The sequence below is a fragment of the Gambusia affinis genome, linkage group LG06 (genome assembly GCF_019740435.1).
Source record: "Gambusia affinis linkage group LG06, SWU_Gaff_1.0, whole genome shotgun sequence".
Taxonomy (NCBI): Eukaryota; Metazoa; Chordata; class Actinopteri; order Cyprinodontiformes; family Poeciliidae; genus Gambusia; species Gambusia affinis.
Genome location: NC_057873.1, coordinates 14398411 through 14418263, shown reverse-complemented (window position 1 = coordinate 14418263; position 19853 = coordinate 14398411). Strand labels below are relative to the sequence as shown.

General features: G+C 37.9%; 1 protein-coding gene across 13 annotated transcripts in view; it reads right to left on the bottom strand.

The window, feature by feature from the left end:
- Window positions 1-19853, bottom strand: part of gramd1bb (GRAM domain containing 1Bb) — a 109803-nt gene that overhangs the window by 22099 nt on the left and 67851 nt on the right. For 8 of the 13 annotated variants that reach the window (XM_044118470.1, XM_044118471.1, XM_044118476.1 and 5 more), the window contains 4 exons: window positions 9747-9957; window positions 6726-6746; window positions 2283-2303; window positions 985-1008 (listed from right to left, as the gene is read on the bottom strand). In XM_044118470.1, coding sequence (XP_043974405.1) covers window positions 985-1008; window positions 2283-2303; window positions 6726-6746; window positions 9747-9957 — 277 coding nt within the window. Of the gene's footprint in view, window positions 1-984; window positions 1009-2282; window positions 2304-6725; window positions 6747-9746; window positions 9958-16246; window positions 16497-19853 lie in introns of those variants that run through there. The other 5 variants (XM_044118474.1, XM_044118475.1, XM_044118481.1 and 2 more) reach the window with 4 other exon arrangements.

The window sequence follows — 19853 nt, the reverse complement described above, 5'->3', positions numbered from 1 at the left end:
TCTACAAACCTCTCATAGTAGTTTGCTTGAATTTTTGAATCTACGTGTTTCCCAAATGGCAACTTGAAGATCACCTAGGTGACGTCTAAAAAATATGTTTCAGTTCAGAACCATACACATGGTTGAATTTATACAGGTAGAATTAGGGTAAAATCCACATATACATACAGCGTACATAGACTTAAAACAAAGAAAGCTAATTTGTTAAATTCACAGGACTTGATTTGCGGTAGGATATCATTAGTGCTATTTGTTTTGTGAATAATATAGCTAGCCAGAGCAATTAATGATGTGAAAAATTGAAGTTAATACTAGTTACAGAACAACGTTAGAAGATGCGCGGCTTTTATCTAAAGCTTAGTCCCATCAACAGCCACTCTAATTTGTGTGTTGCTACCTGCTATACTATTCAAGAATGAAGTAAGAGAAGTCCATGCTATGAAGGTAAAGTCCTCTTGCAAATTATCAGTGGGAAGACTTCTGGATTTTCTTTCTAACACACCAAGACATTGTTGTGTCATGTCAATCTGGATGGAGACAAGCCTAAGCTCAAACCACCATGCATCATTCCAGTGGCTCGTCTAAAAGCCCTTCCGGCAATTTACTGAATTGTTTAGTACAGCAAGATGCTCAGTGAGTTTGTTGCCACCTGTTGCATGCCACAAATGGAAGGGTGGTTGGAGACAGACGTTCAAGTGAGTCCAAAAGACCTTCAAATTCAAATATATTTAAAATACTATATTTTCATTAGGAAAAGAAGTTGTGCAATTAATGTAACTTTTGTTGGAAGATGGCTTAAACCTGTTTTTTTCCAACATATCCCAATATCTTCCTCCAAATTGTGGCTTGTAGTCAGCGGTAACAACGCTAAAGCAAACTTAGTGGAACGAGTAACAGGAAGTAGGGGTATGACAAATCCCCTCAGCTGAAAAGTAGAGACAGAGATAGATATCCGGGTTGCACAAGAATACAAGTCATGCTTACTCTCATGATGTGCTGTCTTTCATGCTGGGAGAGAGAGGAAGAACGTACACACAGGGAATAAAAATAAAGAAAATAAAAAGGGGAAGAAATTGCAATAAGAACACTCCTGGATAATGTATGACTTATAATTGCCTAGAAAATGGTTTCACACCCCTCCAACACATTTTCTCACATTACAACGACACTATGAAACAAACAATGTATTTCATCAGCAATTTATGTGATAGACCAACATAAAGCGGTGGATAATTACGAAGTGTAAATAACCTCACTCATGGACTTTAAATTTTTTGGCACAAAGGAAATTCAAACAGTGAGTCACAATTCCAAAGTTCCATTTAAATTAGACTGAGTCATTCTAACACATGACTATCCTTTAGCCTAAAACCTATTATTGTAGCTCTGGCTGTATGCTTAGGGTCTTTACATGTTTTCTTGAAATATTCCCCTAGTCTTAGCTCCCTCCATTGTCACATTTACTCCCTAAAGGTTTTCAGGCTGAAGAAAAGCATTCCCACAGCACGATGCTGCCACCATCACATTTCATTGTGGATAATGAAATTCTTCACATTGGGGTGACAAGAAGAATTTGATTCCCAAACCGCACAGCAATTTGCAAAAATGTCAAAAAAATATAATTTCTCTTCCATTTTGCAATCATGTGCTACCTTGTGCTGGTCTGTCACTTAAATTCAATGAAGTTTGGGGTTCTAACAAGACAACATGTCAAAAAGTTGTAAAAAGGTGTGAACATTTTTGCACAGGACTGTAATATTGACAGAGTTGATCAATCTCATGCCTGTTCAGCACATTGTCTTGACCTAACTAATGGTCTTCTTTTCAGAGTATAAAATTAGAGCAGTGTGGAGAGTGGCTGTTCAACAGAAGACATGGGAATAATGTCAAAACTAGCTTTAGCACGCCACCTAGTGGTCCAAAACAAAACCTGGATAAAACCTATCTTGTTATTCAAGAGAAAGGCTGCTAGGCAGGATGCAAAAGATGAACTGTTGTGTTTATGTTGCTGTGCTCCTACAGCCTTTTCATGTTGTGGTTACCCTGCATTAAAAGGACACTTGTGGCTCTTTCTAAAGCCACGTTAATCCCTGTCTTCAAGACAAGTAAGCCAGTAGTAGTTTGGTACTTAAACTGGACTAAGCACAGCAAACTCTCATAAAGGAAACTCTTCATGCATGACCCACATACGTACACAAACACACACACACACACGCACACACACCTTAAATGATGAACACGCAAAAGTAAAAACTGTATAAAAAAAGCAGGAGAAGACTTACGTTGTACCAGCTTTGGCTCTTCTGTGAAGAGAGAAAAAACAGGAAAGATTTCAAGTCTATTAGTTAATATCAAAACAAATTAAAGGTTCACTTAAGTACCACTGCTTTAGAAGGGTACATTTTCTAACTTTTATGTATAGGAGAAATCAATTAGTTTTGCTTCAAAAAAAGTAGAATTAGGCTTTTTTTGTTATTAAAACGTGCATAATGAAACTTCAAATTTGTTTTGAAAATTCTTTTTTTTAAAGTAATGGCTAAAACTTGCTTTTGTTTCAGAAAGATTTTAGACTAAAGAAAGATTTTAGACTAAAGAAAGGTTTTAAAGTTAAATAGCTTTTTCTATAAATATCACATGACATTCAACAATGTAATATGGAAGTTATAATTTTTGTTCTTTGGCTGTAATGAAATATGGAATTGTTCAGAACCCGTCACTTATACTTTATTCTCTAACCATTCAGTCTGTTATAATTTTCATACAGCAGAGGGCAGCAGAGAAAACTCTAACAAAGCACATGTGCTTTACATGTTACAAACCTCATATAGCTTTGCAGAAGAACTACCATAAACAAAAGTCTAAAAGAAAAAGAAGCAGCTTATCATGATAGAAAAACATATGTAGGACGGCACATGGGGAGAGAAAAGGAAATTAAAGGATGACGTTTTGCATGACAGACAACTGATAATACCTGTGTTCACTTCTCCAAAAAAGTATAACATAGGCAAAATGTTTTCCCTGGTTGGAAAAAGATCTCAAACTATAGCTGGAATTTTTACACAAGGGTCAAAGTGACACATTATGGTATGCTGAAAACTTAAACTGGAGTTATTACTTAGTATGACTTAAAACATGCACTGCCAGCTGCACAAGACTAACAGCTGCCATGAAGCCTTGGTTATTTTCTGTTGGTGCCATCAGAAACAGTGAGCTGTAGCCTCTGGCCTCAGGCCTAGCTGTGACGATCGCTGAGATAATGTGGGCTAATCTGATTTGAAGGTGACAGAGGCATGAGTGTGGAAATACTTGGAGGCCAGTGCAGGGGAAAGACCTAGAGGGAGAGCATTTGGTTTGGTGTTGCTGAGTGTTATTTAACCAAGAAAGAATAATTATATTATGATTCGAGTATAAATGGTCCCTTTTAAATGAATTAAACTGAAAAATGAAGAAAAACGTCTCCCACTTAATAAACAAAAAAAGAAAGTGGGTGTGTTTTTAGGGTGGGTAATGTCAAACTATTGCAGTAAAAATAAGCCCTCGGTTTATCATTTCATATACATGTGCTATTTGACAAAGAAAACCAAAGAGAATTGATAACTGCTATAGGAAGTGGCAAAAAAATCCATAACCGATGTGTTGATAACACAATAACACTGTATTTCTTGGCACTGGATACAGCATGTTGTACAAAAGTTGTACGATAGGAATGGGTGAAGATAAATTTTATGCAAATATATTTTGTGCTGTTTATTTCAATGACAAAAATTATGATTAAAAAATATCTAAATATATATATATATATATATATATATATATATATATATATATATATAAAATATCTTCAAAAATCTTTTTCTGCCATATATTTATCAGTGCTGAATAGTGTTAAAGTGATTGATTATCAAATTGCTTACTTCATTACACCAGCTACATAAAGTAGTGCGATTACGAAACTAAAAAGCACATGGTAATTCCAATTAATTACATTATTTAAATAGATTTTTTAAGTGATGCTCTCATAAAACCGACAGTGAAAATGAAGCTCAAACAACTGTAACAATCAAATTTCTTTTGTTATAATGATGATCAATACAATAATATTTATGTAGGTATCTTTGGTTTTTAATAGAAATGCACCTGTCTTGATTGAAAACCGCATTTTTCTCTCCTTCGTCAGCTTTGATTATTAATGGGGAGATTAAATACTGACCATCTTTGTCTTCATTCATTATATGTACCAAAGCTGAGAATTTCCACCATTTTCTTCTGCAGTAACACACCAACCGTATGCACTTTGAGCCACATTTTGTGTGGTTACTGTGTAATTACTTTAGTTCAGGTCAAAACTATTACCGCTATCAAAGAACTTGTCCCTTTTTCTCTTTTATGTGTTAGAGTTTTTAGAAAATCCAATTAAAATCAGACATAATTAGTATTGGCTGGTCAGTCCACAAAGAAAATTGGAAATTAGTACTATCGGGGAAAACCAGTTTGGTGAATCATTGGGGTTTACCTTCATTTTAAAGTAATACTTTGATGGATTATTCAAGTGCTATTTTCCCTTATCAGCTGGATGTGTGGCACTAAAAGTACTGCTTTGTGTGGAAACATGAACAAGTGGCGATTTGGTTTTAGCTATGGCTCAACATATTTTTTGTTCTACTCTGTTAGAATGCTATAAACATTCGTCCTAGTTTCACCTGTGTTGATAGAAAAATTACAATGTTCTTTCCTGCTTCTTGGTAGTAGTTGCTTGTAAAGTTTACAGGTGAGCACATTAAAAATTTTAAACTGAAAATAAGTAGTCTTTGGGGGAGTGTTAAGAAGTTTTCTTTCTCTAAGACTGGAAAAAAAACTGGATAACCACAAGGTGCTAATGCTATTTCTAATAGTTAGCATTTCAAAGGTGATAGGAAGCTCTGGAAAAGACAGAAAGGAGTGACACTGTCAAAGGGAAGTCTTTGTAGACAGAGCTACACTACAAAGAAAGAGTTGGGCTGAGGGATTTATTAAAAGGACAGCAGGGTTTTTTAGCAGGTCAGGTGAAGAAAGATAAAATCCTTACTTTAATCAGATTAAGTCTGTCATACTGAAAGGAAATTACAGAGAAAACCAGAAGTTAACCAAAGCAGTGAGTAGGATGGACACAGACAGACATGGAAGATGGGAAAGTAAAAGGTTAGATTTAAAGTTTTTTATCCAACTCTCCGGATAGTAACTACAACTGAAAAGAAAGAAAAAGCCCTGGTCGACGCAGAAAAATCTGTGCGCATAACTAAATTTGACTGTTCATGTAGCTGGTGCCGTTACATGAGAAGCCTGATTGATTTTTTGCAGCACCACTGTCACTCCTGTCATCATTAATCCATTCTCATGGTGAGGCACAGGCTGAATGCACTCTCATTTGGATTGCATTAGGGTTAGGGTGATCAGGCTCACGTTGCCAGGATGACCTCACGCTTTCATGGGTCATGTGACCACAGTGGCCCAAAGAGGTTTTAGTTGGGGTATTGCAACAACACAGCTTTTGACCGTAGCACAGAAAATTAATATGTGTTAACACGTGTGGTGTATGTGTGTGTGTGTGTGTGTGTATGTGTGCACGGTCACAAACAGACTGTAATGACCAATATTAGCAGGACACCTAATTTCAATACAAATATGAATAGTACAATGTTATGTGAAAGGTTTCTTGAGTGAAATGATTGTTTCTTAACTAGCAAAAGATCCAAGCTTTGAAAACTTCATGGACCTTCAATACACGATCTAATATTAGAAAGCGTAAGACACTGCAGACCTACCAAGACTTGACCTTTCGGGGAGGATTGCACATAAATCTAAACACATTCTTCCAAGTGTTAAACATGGCAACATCGTGTTATTGACACCAGGAAACTGTTAAGTAATTCATCCCATACTTGCATGAGCAAAAGTATCATTCTCCCAGCAGGTCACACTTATTTGACACTTTGTTTTGATCTGCTCAATAAGATCCATAAGAAATTGCTAAAGTTTATGACTGTTGCACAATCAAATGGGAAAAAGTTCAAAGTGTCTGAACATACTGAAATATAACATGTTTTTTGTACCTTTTCAAGACAGATTTTTCAACAATATGCTATTGAAAACCATCCTGAGGAAACAGGATGGCTTCACACGTGATGTAATAGATTCTTAATAAATATGTTGATTTGGAGGGTCAATATTTATATGGTAAAGGAGTTATTCAGCTTTAATTACCAAAAGGGTAAGAGAGATTTAAGTGAGTCAAGAGAGGTAAAGAAAAACTGCAAAACAATGGATGGAGAAGAAAAGGGATTTGGAGAAACTTATACTGTGGATCTAAAAAATATTTAAAATTCTACTTTCTGTGCAAAAATTGATTATATTACTGTTTTTCTCTTACAATTAAATTTACAATTGAATTAGCATGAAAACGCAGACTGACCGAGAAATACTGAAACTTCCAATTTACATTCCAAATGCTAAAGATATATTAAACAGCATAAGACAATTGCAAAATTTCCATACAGTGATAAACAAAGGAACGTTCAGCATCAAACAGAGGAAAATGCAAAGTTCCCCTGCTACAGTTATGGACATACAACATGGGTTAAAGATAAAGAGGTGAAACACTAGACATTTTCACAAGACGTCATACAACACAAGTGGTGTAGGAATGGGCATAGAAAAGTTGGAGAGACAGAAAAAAGAGTAATGCTTACTTTGGAAAGTCGCTTGTGAGACTAGCATGCAAACAAGAGAAGAACAAAGCAAAATCAGATAGAAAAATGTAAGCAAAAAAAAAAGAAAAGAAAAAGAAAGCAGAAAGAAACAACAGAAGAGGTGAGCAGTATTTATCAGATGAAACATGTTATCATGTGACATGGAGCAGCAGCACAGAGGCGAAGAGAGAAGAAGCACATTGTGTTGAAGAGGCAACAACAATTTAAAGAAAACAACCAGAGAGTGATTTCTAGCATCAGGGACGTATGAGGTCAAGATGGATGAATTATGTTTAGAATTTAAAGGTACAATGAGAAAACACACAGCATGACCATGGATGTCTGTTAACGCATTTGCAGAATTATGTAAATAAGACAGAAAGTACCACTTTGTATCGTCTACATTTTTTTCTTACTCTTTTGAACTTGTTCCTTCAAGGATGTCTTGATACTACTTTTTATTCATGGTGTTTTCTGAAGTCAAACTGTGACTAAATCCCTCTTCCTTTGAGGAAATACAACATCAAAAACATACTCCATCAACATGCACCACTTCTGGCAACACAAAGGATCGATGGTAGCCTTTCTTCTTAGGACCAATGATTCTGCAGATAGACAATAACTGTGCACGAATCCAAGAGGATTTAAGCCTGACCTTGTTGGCGTTTTTTTTTTTTTTTGCACAGGATAATGTCCCCCGAGACAAGGATATTGTCCAAAACTCTTCACTGCACTATAAGAAAACAGCTGCAAATATTGAGCTAGGTCTGCACTGGCGGCAGTACTATTCTGTGTCATACTCCTCAAGAGAAAGTGCTTGATAGAAATTCGTAGACATATTGAAACCTTCTTTTTAACTTCACTTTCTTTCAACCCTTGAGAGTTGAAAATCTGGACAAGCCCCAGTAAAGCTGCTTTGTGTTAAACAGATATAAAAAGCTTGAATGAATGAATCAACATTTTTATTGCTGCAAAAAACATTTAATCCTCACAGTAGTGTTTATTCTTAATCCATGGGGTGCTCTATACAGGTGAGATCAGGAATATGTTTTTCTTTGAGCTAAGCTTATTAAGGCCCCTATAATAGCAGAGACTATTCTTTCTAGGGCCCACACCACAAAATTCACAGTAAAATCACAATATTACAACCATTACAAAAAGAAACATCACAGATAACTTGCATAGGCCAGCCAAATGTAAATCATAATGGAATCATAATGAAACAGGAAGGAGCCATCCACATACTGCTTACACAAATTTAAGAGGATGAATCTGTCCAAAATGTCTCAGTGTGCTGGACAAGCAAGAGCCCCTCTCACTGTAACTGATGGTCTAAGTCCAGCTCCTGAAATACAAGCCCACACCATAACCTCTTCTGAACCAAACGCTACACTTGGTAAAATCCAGTCATAAAAGTGTTGTTCTGGTAACCGAGAAACCCAGACAGATGCATTGGATTGCTACACAGAAAGGTAGGACTCATCACTCCAGAGAACATGTCTCCATGCTCTGGATCCCAGTGGTGGTTTATTTTACACCACTGACACTAATGGAGTTGGTGATGTATGGCTTAGGTGCATCTGCTCTACCGTGGAATCCCATTCCATGAAACTTTCTACAGTGCATTACTGAACTAATCAGAAGACCTCAAGCAGTTTAGATATCTATAATTACTGACTATGAAGAAAGCTGGTTACATCTGCACACAATGAGCTTCAGCATCTGATGATCCCACACTGAGGTTTTATGTGGTCTACCACTTTGTAGCTAATTTGATGTTTTACTCTAATTACTTCAAATTGTTATCACTAACCGTTGATATCAGACTATTTAGTAGCGAGGAGATTTCATGACTGAATTTGTTCGAACCAGGTTGCACTGGTTGTACCCTAACACACTGGAACTCACAGGGCTCCTGAGAGTGACCCATTCCTTTAAAAGGCTTGTAGAAGCAGTCTGCATATGAAAGTGTTATCCTTTTGTGGCCATGCAAGTGACTAGAGGATTAAAGGACTAATGTCTCAGCCAGATATAGAGAAAGTCATCCATGCGTTTATCTTCAGTCGTATTGATTATTGTAACGGCGTCTTCACAGGTCTGTCCAACAAATCAATCAAACAGCTGCAGCTGATCCAGAATGCTGCTGCTCGTGTTCTCACTAAAACCAGGAAGATAGAGCACATAACACCAGTTTTAAAGTCTCTCCACTGGCTCCCTGTCGCTCAAAGAATAGACTTTAAAATACTGTTGTTTGTTTATAAATCACTGAATGGTTTAGCACCACAATACATTAAAGATTTGCTGTTGTTGTATCAACCTTCCAGACCTCTCAGGTCTTCTGGTTCTGGTCTGCTCTGCATCCCCAGAACCAGAACCAAACTAGGAGAAGCGGCATTTAGCATCTATGCACCAAAAATCTGGAACAAACTTCCAGAAAACTGTAAAACAGCTGAAACACTGACTTCCTTTAAATCTCAACTAAAAACCCACTTGTTTAGAGTTGTATTTGAAACGTAATCAATTGCAAATTTATTGACGGAATCTGACTTGATGTTGTGTTTTTGTTGTTGATTCTATGTTGCATTGTGTTTTTGTGTTTGATTTGATGTAAAGCACTTTGAAATGCCTTGCTGCTGAAATGTGCTATACAAATAAAGTTTGATTTGATATTGATTTGATAGAGTGCTTGAAATCAATGATTTGGTGGGCTGTTGGAAATATAGAGCAAATATACACTCTTTACACTAAAATGGAAAAAAACAAAACAAACTGCTGCTTAGAGAGTATAGTAGTCTACAGCCAAGGTAGATTCTGTTCTTATTGTTAAGACAACATACTGGCGCATAAAATGTACTACTATTTAAAGACTTTCATTCACTCTTTGTAATTGAGCTTAAAATGGGTTTACAGGTTGTTGAAGATGGGGGGGAAGTGCAGAAATTTCTACTTGTTGAGCCATTTGACATGTTCATCTGTTGAGAAACGATGTTAAACTAACAGGAATCTGTCCCCAGGACTCACCTTGGAGTTCTTTCCACCACTTCGCGCCGACTGCACAGAGTATGTTCTCTGGACGACCTGCTCAGGTGTGGAGGGGGACTTGTCGGAGGAGTGGTCTGAACCCTTCTCCACCATGTTCTCACCCTCCTGGCTCTGTGGTGTGGGAGAGCGCGAACGTTTACGCAGGACTGGTGAGCAGGTGGGCGAGCTCTTGTTTGAGTTACTGGCAGTGCTGAAAAACAAAAAGACAAAAAAATCTGTTTATATAATGTTTATTTATTGTCTATTTTTTGTAGAAAAAGTATGCATACCATTATAAATTGTCCTTTCACAATTAAAAACATTAATAGGCCAACTCAAGGTAGCATATAACTGTGAAGCGACCGAAAGAATACATGGTTTCATTTGAAACGAAAAGTCACAGGATGAGAAGGGAGAGCATTCATCAGAATAGCAGCCAGCAGGCCCAAAGTGCCTCTGGAGGAGCTGCAGACTCTGATTTATTCTGTGTCTCTGCTCTGCTGCAAACCCTAGAAGTGCTTAGAGAAGCATACGTGGGAAATTTGAGACATAAATTGCAAAAAAGGGTGAGTGGTGTCATAAAATTCTGCTGTTCTCAACTTCCAAAATGTATAGTTTTTCCTCCATTGTCTCTCACTTTGCTTTATAAGTTAAATATACCCAACCAGACTAATATCGACTCCAGTAGCAGATCAAAATCAGAACTTTGTAAATCAGAGTGAATCAATACTAACGCTCACCCAAAATCAGATCTAAAACAAACAGCATTTTCACCTGACTTACTACACATCACTTTAAGCTTAATAGGCTTGAGGAGCTGTGTACTAACCATGCTAATGGGATCTAAGCAGAAAAAAGAAGACAACAACAACAGCTGTGCAGGAAAAAAGCTGAGAAAAACATTAACAAGACAAACCTAAGACTTCTTCTCACTACTACAGATAAATGTGAGTCCTTCACCAATCAAAAGACTTGGCACAACATTCCACTGTGTTTCTGTTAAAGACAAATCATATAAAATAGAAAGTCTTCCTGATTTTGGATATGTGAAGATGTTTGTCTTAAAACATGCATGGTTATGATCCATAAAAAACTGAAAGGTTACCATCTGCAATTCAACAATGTCTCTGTTTAACAGGCACCTAAAATCAAGTGCAGCTATAGCTTAGCAAGAAGTCGTCCAGATCCAGAGAGAATCTAACAAAAAAGGCACTGTAAGTGATCTGTGTGACAGCAGGGCTGCCAGGACCCAGCTTCTTGGCATGGTATTATGCAACCCTTTACATCATTGTTGACTAGTGGCTGCTGTGACTGGTCATGAATTACTGATCTGCACAACTTCAGTGCAGATCAGAACCCTGAATTATCAGGAGGAGAGCTGACATCTCCTGTCTGACTATTACGGTCTGCAGAAGGCTCATGGACTTCGAGGACACAAAGACATAGAGAGCTCAAATAAGATATTTATAAAATACATACTATATAAACTTACTGATTCCTACTCAAAGATTTTTTTTTTACTGTATATTACAAATAGTTTCCACAGACATGCCTGTAAATACGAGGACACATGTTAAGAGCAAAACCAGTATAACACTTTGCAAACATGTCAACTGTTAAAATTTAAAAAATTAATAATTAATTAATTGGGCTTTTGAAGGGTTAAGGGTATCTCTCCATTCCCGATGAGCATTTATTTATACATCTCAGATAGTGTTAATAATTTCTTACAATAACTTCTGCATTAGTGGCTTATATCATCTACCACAACACAATTACTGCTAAGACCATTTGTTTATCTTAAACTCATGATGCAAGAATGTCTGAGCAAGAAGAATGAGTGGGATTTCAAAAAATTACATATCATATGCAAGTTGAGTCAAACTTCGAAGCTAGGTTTAGATATGTATCGCATCTTAAGCTCTGCCCTAGAGAACGTCTTGACAACGCTTTGATCTATAAAATGTCTTTCTGCAGAAAATTAATTTGTGAAGGCTAATGTCAAATTTTAGTTTTGATATACTTTAAAATAAAAAAATAAATACAAAATACAAAATAAAAGGATATATTTAAATAAATGTGACAATTAAAGCACCTTTTTGCTGGTTCAACTGTGCACTTTGGGTTATAACTAACAAAACACTCGTAATTCTTTCCTCTCATGCTGACAGACACGCGTCCTCCGGCACAGAAACACCCACTTGATTTTGAGCAGGAGAGAAATTTACAGATCACCTCTCTTTTCCAGATACATGGCAGCAAACAATGGAAACACAGATCCGTCATCAGCATATGAATGACTCAACCCGATCAGTCATTCACACAACAGTTTGCTCTTTGAACCAGCAAGGTAAGTGTGGAGAGAGCGAACATGATGCTGACACTAGCCTGCAACAGCGCAGACAAAAGCATCTATCACAAAGGCTTTGCTACGAACTGTTGCAGGAAACAAAAACACTGACTACCTGAGTTTTTTTTTTTTAGGTTTTTCTCTGGACAAGTAAAGGGGGGGATGATAATAACAAATAAATAGGATGTTCTGAAGCTATTAAAACTGTACATAGCTTCCTCAGTGCAGCACCTACATGTAGCAATAAAAAAAATGACATAAATGTCATTACTTGTTTGCTTCCTGCAAAATTAAAAGCAGTGACACTTAGAAAACCTATTAAGCAGCACTCCTATGTGCTTTAGAGGTCTAGAGGTGCAATAACTAACTGACCTGAGGGAATTGGTGGTTTTAATAACAGAATGCCACTTAGTGTGTGAAACAAATGCTAACAATGACCAAATGAAGCGCAGAATTGAACTGGTATCACTATGGCAACAGAGATAGACAGACAGAGTCCACAATTACTTGTTACTGATAGATTAACACAAAAGAAGAAGATTCATTCAGTAATTAAATGTAACATTTTAGGTGTTGTAGACTGGTGTTTTTAGAAAACACATTACGTGAAAACACAAGTGACCTTATTTTGTGACCTATTTTTACAAAAAGAAACAAAACAGGCCAGACAGGAATCTATTGATAGTAGATTTCTGAAATATAGTAAGTAGTTTTATAGAACTTAAAGACAAAAGAGTAACAAGTAAAAAAGCTCTTTAACCTCCACCCATTCATACAGTACACTGTCTTCCGCTTATGAGGTTGGGTTGTGGGAGTAACGGGTACAGTAGGAAAACAAAGATATCCCTTTACCTGGCCGCAGGTAAAGGGGTTAAAGAAATATCCCTACAGGAAGCTCAATGCACGTACTTGTGTCAGGAGTTTTGTTCTTTCAGAAATAGTTTATATCTTGTGATCATAGGTATACAGACATCTTAATTGAAAGCTTTTGTTCATGGTTTAGGGTTTAGCCTTTTCTTTTCCTGTTAAACTCTGCATTTTATGAGAGTGTAGTAGTAATAGTAGCTCTGCATAATTGGAGCAGATGTTCTCTGCCAAAACACTGATGGCAACAATTTAAGGATTTAATCAAATGTAATCTTCACAAAAAACATGCAGTTTCTAGAAATTAAAATTGACGTAGCAGTTTTCTAGTAATACCCACAACACAAACCTTGTTTTACAGCACAAGTCACATTCACTCATTCTTAAAATACACATACTGAAATACACATACACATAAGAAAGTTGAGGTTCAGAGTCAGTGATCAACATGTAAGCTAGGCCGTGACTAATAACCTTTAAACTGCCCAATGATTACTCTTTCCATTGAATCAGCTGTCCTTGTGGATCATAAACCTGACATAATCATACAGAGATTATGTTGTGCTCCCTGACTTGCTTCATATTTCCACAGTAATAAACTCCCAAGCTTTGCAATACACACTGCATCATTTGGGAGCAGTGTATTTTTTCACTTTCTTCAATGGTGCCACCAGACTCATAATGAAGTTGTCTTGATCTATTGTCTTGTATTCACTCCAGGTACAAATCAAGGGATTTTCAATGACTGGTACTGGGGCCCCTGACTAAAACTATTTCTCAGTAGCTGTACTATTTGTGTTCAAGTTTTTGTTGAGCTAACAAATCTGAATTTTCTCTCACTGCCTAAGTGTTCTTCTTTTAAAGCAATTTTCACAGTCAGAGGGGAACAGACTTAGATTTGCATAGTACTAGAAAGGTATTCAGATTTTAATTCAAACATTTGTCATTATTGAATGTCAAGGCAAATTGGGCTTTTTCACGAATCAGGATAAATTTTTCCAAACTTCTTGTTCACTTAGGATTGACCTGAAATGAGCACCATTTTAAGACAAATTATCAGTGAGTCATATAAAGACACAGTAAGATTAGCCTAGTGAGTCAAATGAATACGTCAGTAAGAGCAAGTTTTGAGGTTACTGCAGACTAATGCTTTATGTGTTGATGTATTGAGCCAAATAAAAGAAGCTATGCTCATCTTAGGTGATGTGTATACAGGAATAGCTTTTTTTAAAGATGTTAATATATGTTAGAGCAATGTTTCGAGACTGAAACTGAAACAAAAAAAAAACAAATAAAGAGTTGTAACCTAATAATCAAATAACAATAATAAATGGATCTCCCAAAATCTTTAGGTTCTTTTTGTCAATCAGGGGTCTCTAGATGGGTTTGCAGCAAAGACAAAGAAATGAAGTTGCAGCTTAATGTGTTGTTTTTCTTCTTACTTCTCTCTCAATTATGCAAGTAGGTATAGCCGGAATAACGGGCCAAGTGACTTTAATTTACACAACAATTTTGTTAGCTGTTGTGAGGCAATTAAATTGCCAAAATTGGGCCACTGTGGCTCAGTGAGTAGAGTAATTATCTTGGAATCGGAAGGTTGCAGCTTGTAGGCAGTTTCCTCCTGCCACATGTCGATGTTGGCAAGGCACTTAAACCCCAAGTTGTGTGGGTTTGCGAAGGTAAATGGCTCTAGTTTAAAGTGCTTTGAGTGGTTAGTATAACTGGTAAATTCAGTCCATTTACCGGTCACAGGCATTATCTGAACTGATTGTGAGTCAGAATTGACCCCATTTTGTTTTCCAACAACAAAAACACCATTAACATTTGTGGATGACAGCAACTGTTTTAGGAATTGATTATACTATTTGAGTAAACAGAAAATAGGAAATAATTAAACATATACACAAAATTGCAAACCCTAGAGTACCAATACCACAAACGACAATCTGTATGAGCCAAACCAAACCCTAACAAGAATTAATTTTGAACTAATTCTAAACATAGCTCATAGTGATTATGCCATGAACTATCAATATGTATTAATTTTTCCTAACTTGGGTGAGCAAATTCTTGCTAAGGGTGTACTGGCATACTGGTCCTGACACATCCTTTAACACAGTGTGATTGACTTGGGTCCCAAAATCTGGCGTACTAACCCCAGATTTTTACAGAGGAATCTTCAAGCTTTCAGTCAGAAAGATTTCTGGCATGTTTGAGTCATTAAAAGGGTCAAGTTCTAACAAACAAACCTAAACAAAAAGGGAAAAACAACGTTCCACTTTGTAACAGTCTTTTCATTAAATAGGCTGTAAAGCCCTAAATCCTGCCGGCTCAGTCTGTCCAAACGTTCGGCTTCACAATGGAACAGAGTTCCGGGCCTTTCCGAGGGCCCCCAGTTGTTTTCACAGTTTTGCTGATCCTGGAAAATACCCATCTGGCACTTGTCGTTCAGCTCTACACCAGTTTGAAAAGAACCACGAGGTTCGCCATGAGCATGCTCACACAGAAATGCATCATGCAGCACGGGGGCAGACATCAACGTGGACGCACAGGACATTCGCCTACATATTGCAGAAACACATCACGCCTCACTCGGTCTCAGTAAGTGGATCAAATTTGCAACATCGTCTGGATTATTACTAAATCACCTCTTCATTTAAATAAATGCAAGAGCAGGTCAAATTATATAACCAAGCCCATCCCACTCCACCCATTCATTCTCCTCACACACAGGCAGCCTCTAACAAGCACGTGAGGGAACGTCATACCCTTGGTGAAAATCACAATCTCTGAGAACCTCGCCGTAGCAGCCCCGGTTAGCCGCCGTCACACACTCGAATGCGACCATGTCCTCGTAGGCAACTCCCTGTAATGAGCTGTTCACCCAGCGGATCATCCCGCGGACCGCGCGCTGTGTTTTCTCACGAGGTGTAAAAAAGAAGAAAGGTAGCCGGATAGATAATGGAGAAAGAAAGAGAGAGAGAGAGAGAGAGAGAGAGAGGAGCTGGAAAAGGCAAAGCGGGGAGATTTTCTCCAGCAGGCTTAGGGCCACTGATCTTCCCTGGCCAGCTCTGATCTCCTAATAACCAGCTTACATCGCCCTTAACACCACCTGCCAAAGAAGAGACACCGGTGGTCTGCGATGCAGCTGTCCCCCACTACCTCTCCCTGAACTCACTTCCTAAATAGTACATGTTGATCTTTCCAGACAGGGAAGCTAATCAATGCACAAGCAGCCACTGCTTAACTGAGACTGAATGCAGACAGGTAAACAGGCAGCACTAACCTGCTTGTAGCCATGTAGAGAGTCGCTCAGCAGCAACGAGCTCCTTTCAAACGGCTTCATTCATACAGCCGGAGCATTGGATGATGCACAGGAAGAAGAAAAGGAGACGGGGGGGGTAGAGCAGGGAGGGGAGAGCGAAAAGGAATGATGGGCGAGTTCCGGAGCATGTCAGGATGAGAGGAAAAGCGCAAGGAAGCAGGTACATCAGAGGAAGAGATCCCAACAGATGGACTCTGAGGCTGGATTTCACACTCCGTTTCTATCTTTTGATTTCATTTACTCTTCTTTGTCTATTTCTGCCGTAATGAGCTATCGCTTTCCTTTTCCATCTCTTCCTCCTTTGAGCCTCCAGCTTCTGGATCGTCTGCCTGTTTACTGTTTTCCTTAGAGCCCAACCGACCCCTTATCTCGCGATTTCTGCTGCTGCTTTGAAGAATTCACGGCTGCACACGACAGCACATAGTCAGAGACTGAGAACATGCAAAGCGAGGTAAGGGAGAAAAAGAGAGGGAGAGATGGTGAGAGACGCAGACAGAGCAAATGAGAGAAGAGATGGCTTTCACTTTGCATTCCACCTCAACTCGGAGCCGGTACATCGAGGCTGGGCTACCTCAATTATTCATGTGTTTCATGAATGGAGGGGCTGACATCATTGGCATCCAGGTCACCTTACATTCAAAGCTTGTTCTAAATCACACTGAAAGGAGGTCCAAGTCTTTGCGGTAAACACAATTCATGGTCTCACAGAGACACACACATGGACACAACTCAGGATATTTGATGCATATTGTGAGTCAAGCAGCAAACGGAGAGTAGAAGTTTAATTGAAACAAAAACTCATCTTTAGGAATCTGACATTACATTATTAATATTTAGCTGTTTTCTCAAAGTGAGTTAAAGTCTCACATCAGTTCATGAATAAATATTCCCCCCACAGTTACAGGTTTCTAATTGCAGTTTGCAACTTTTAATTTTAAGGTGACCGCACTTAAATAGTACGAACTTTTAATTTTTACAGACCCACAACTTCCTGTTTCGCTGCAGCATATAGGTGAAGTGGCAGAGAGTTTTAATTTAGCCACTCTTCAACGTAGGGAAGGCAAGAAAATATACCACTCAAGTAAGATAGATGTTTATTTATCTTTAAAAGTCTTGAAATACAAAAAACGTAGGCCTGAATAAGACCCAGTGTTATCTTGAAACCACATAAATAATAATTCCCACAAATAAGGCTGGAACAAAATAGCAAACAAGCAAAAAATATTATTATGCAGAGCTTGGCAGCAAAACAAATTAAGTTTTTTTATTGTAATTATTTTAATGCAATTTTAAATAAATAAAATGAATAATTAAATAAATGTCAGTGATATGATTGATCCGTGACAGGCGACAGTTGCTAAAGGGCATCTAATTTTGTTTTTGAGTAACAAATACTGCATGCTTTCTGCCTCATGATCTTATGCCAACAGCAAACAACTTAGTCAACAGACCTGTTACATAAGTGCTAGAGTTGTGAATGTTAATTACTAATTTAAAAATGTTTTGAACAAAACATTGCACTAAACTGTGGTAACTTTTAAAATCCTGCAACCAGTTAAAGTCTGTTTTACAAACTTGCCAACAAGTTAGGCAAACTTCCTAATTGTGAAGAATCAACAAAATTAATGCACGTTAAAATGACAGAAATTGTTACTGTATACTACTCAAAAAATTCTGACCAAACATCTTCAAAATTAAAAAAAAGCTACAAAACAACACCCAGTGGTTATTCAAACATGCCAGAAAGGACAACTTACGGCTGATCTATTAAGTCCACCCACTCACACATAGCAATTATAACACAGAGTAATCACCTCTTCAGATCTTTACGGAAGCAACCAGAACTCTTAGCAGTGCTGCTTTTGAAGCTTGACCCCAGGACCGTGAGGATGCTGGCGGCTTCTGTGGGAGCCCTCAGCGGAGTCGCTCTGTGGAACAAAGGAAGCTGGACCACTGAGCCGAACCACTGTGTGCCCAGATAAGCCTGCCCAGCCTCAAACAAGCAACTGACCTACTTAGGGGTCCTCTGTTCTCACTGTTGTTGTACGAGGGGACACGCTAATGGTCAAACTGACCACAATTTCATACAATTGGCATTGTAGACTACAGTGACTGCACAACTGCACATACTTCCTGCGCTTTTGCCACATTGCTCCCACCAAGCTAATTTTATTTTATTGGCATCTTATGAGATACACAAGACCAACGCAAAGTAGTGTTTAGTTGTGAAATGGAAGAAAGATAATAGATGGATTTTTTTTTTTACAAATCTGAAAAATCCTTATGGTTTTAGCCCCTTTCACTCTGATAAAGATGAAAGAACACACGAGGCAAGTCATGTGGTAGATGAGACCAAACGTTTTTGTCGACATACAGTGCTCTATGCGTTGAAGAATACAATTGTTGCCAAATACACCATGGCAGTGTCAGGTGGTGGGAATGCTTTTCTGAACGAGGGGCAGGGAAGTTGATCAGAGTTGATTTTGAAGCATACAAACTGGTTGGTTCAAAGAGTATTAAAGTTTTATAAAATTCCTGTCAAAGTTCAAAGTTAACTAAATTGGGGGTCTGCGGCAAGACTTGAAAAATGACAGATGGACTTGCCAAATGTGACTGAGCTTGAGTTATTTTTCAAAACAAAACAAAAAATCATTAGTCTGTAGATGTACAAAGCTGCTAGCAACAAGTGACAGACATCTAGCTCTTACTGCAGCAAAATGAAGTTCCACAAACTTTACTTAATAAGGGGTGAATGCATAAACTTGTGTAACCACACTTTTTGGATTTGTAAATTGTTTTTGAAAAACATGTTATTATACACTACTTTATGTTGAGTTATGTATAAAATGTGAGTAAATTTTGATATGATGTCAAAAAGTTCTAGGGCATGCGCACACTTTTTGCACTGCAGTGTAAAGTAGGCTACTAGAATCCCAGCATGGTCATAAATTTACCACAAAAGACCTTTTCCCAACTCAGTCTTGTGTAGAAGCAAACAGATCACACTCCAAAAAGAAAAAAAAAAATCTTATGGCATAGCTTTTTTTGCATCTTTTTAGGAAAATGTTACGTTATTTACAGCGTCGCCACAGCAACATCATTATGGTGACACCTGGCTGGGTCGGAAATGTCTGTCAGGCCGACAGTGTGGGGCGTGCAGTTACCATGACAGCGTGTCAAGCCATTCATGTGCACGCAAACTGTTTTCAGCGACAGGGAAAACGAAAGAGCTGGAGGAGTGTGTTTGTGTGTTTGTAAGGGGCCAGTGCTGCTGCATAAAACATCCTCACACACGATTAGTCATCTACAAAGCAACAGAATTTAAGCATACTTTACTGTGCAACAGCTTGTAAGAATTTATTTTAAGAAAAACTGCCTGGCAAACGGAGACCAGCGGATCATAGATAAAGTATGTCAAGGCGTTTATTTTATCTATTTAAATCTAGTCTCACAGGCACAAATTAAATTAAAATACTCATCCTCGGTCTAAGAGGACCTGACACTGGCAAACCTGTGACAATTTTTGGACTCACATTGGAAGTTGTGACCTACTGCCTAAGGCTGCCAA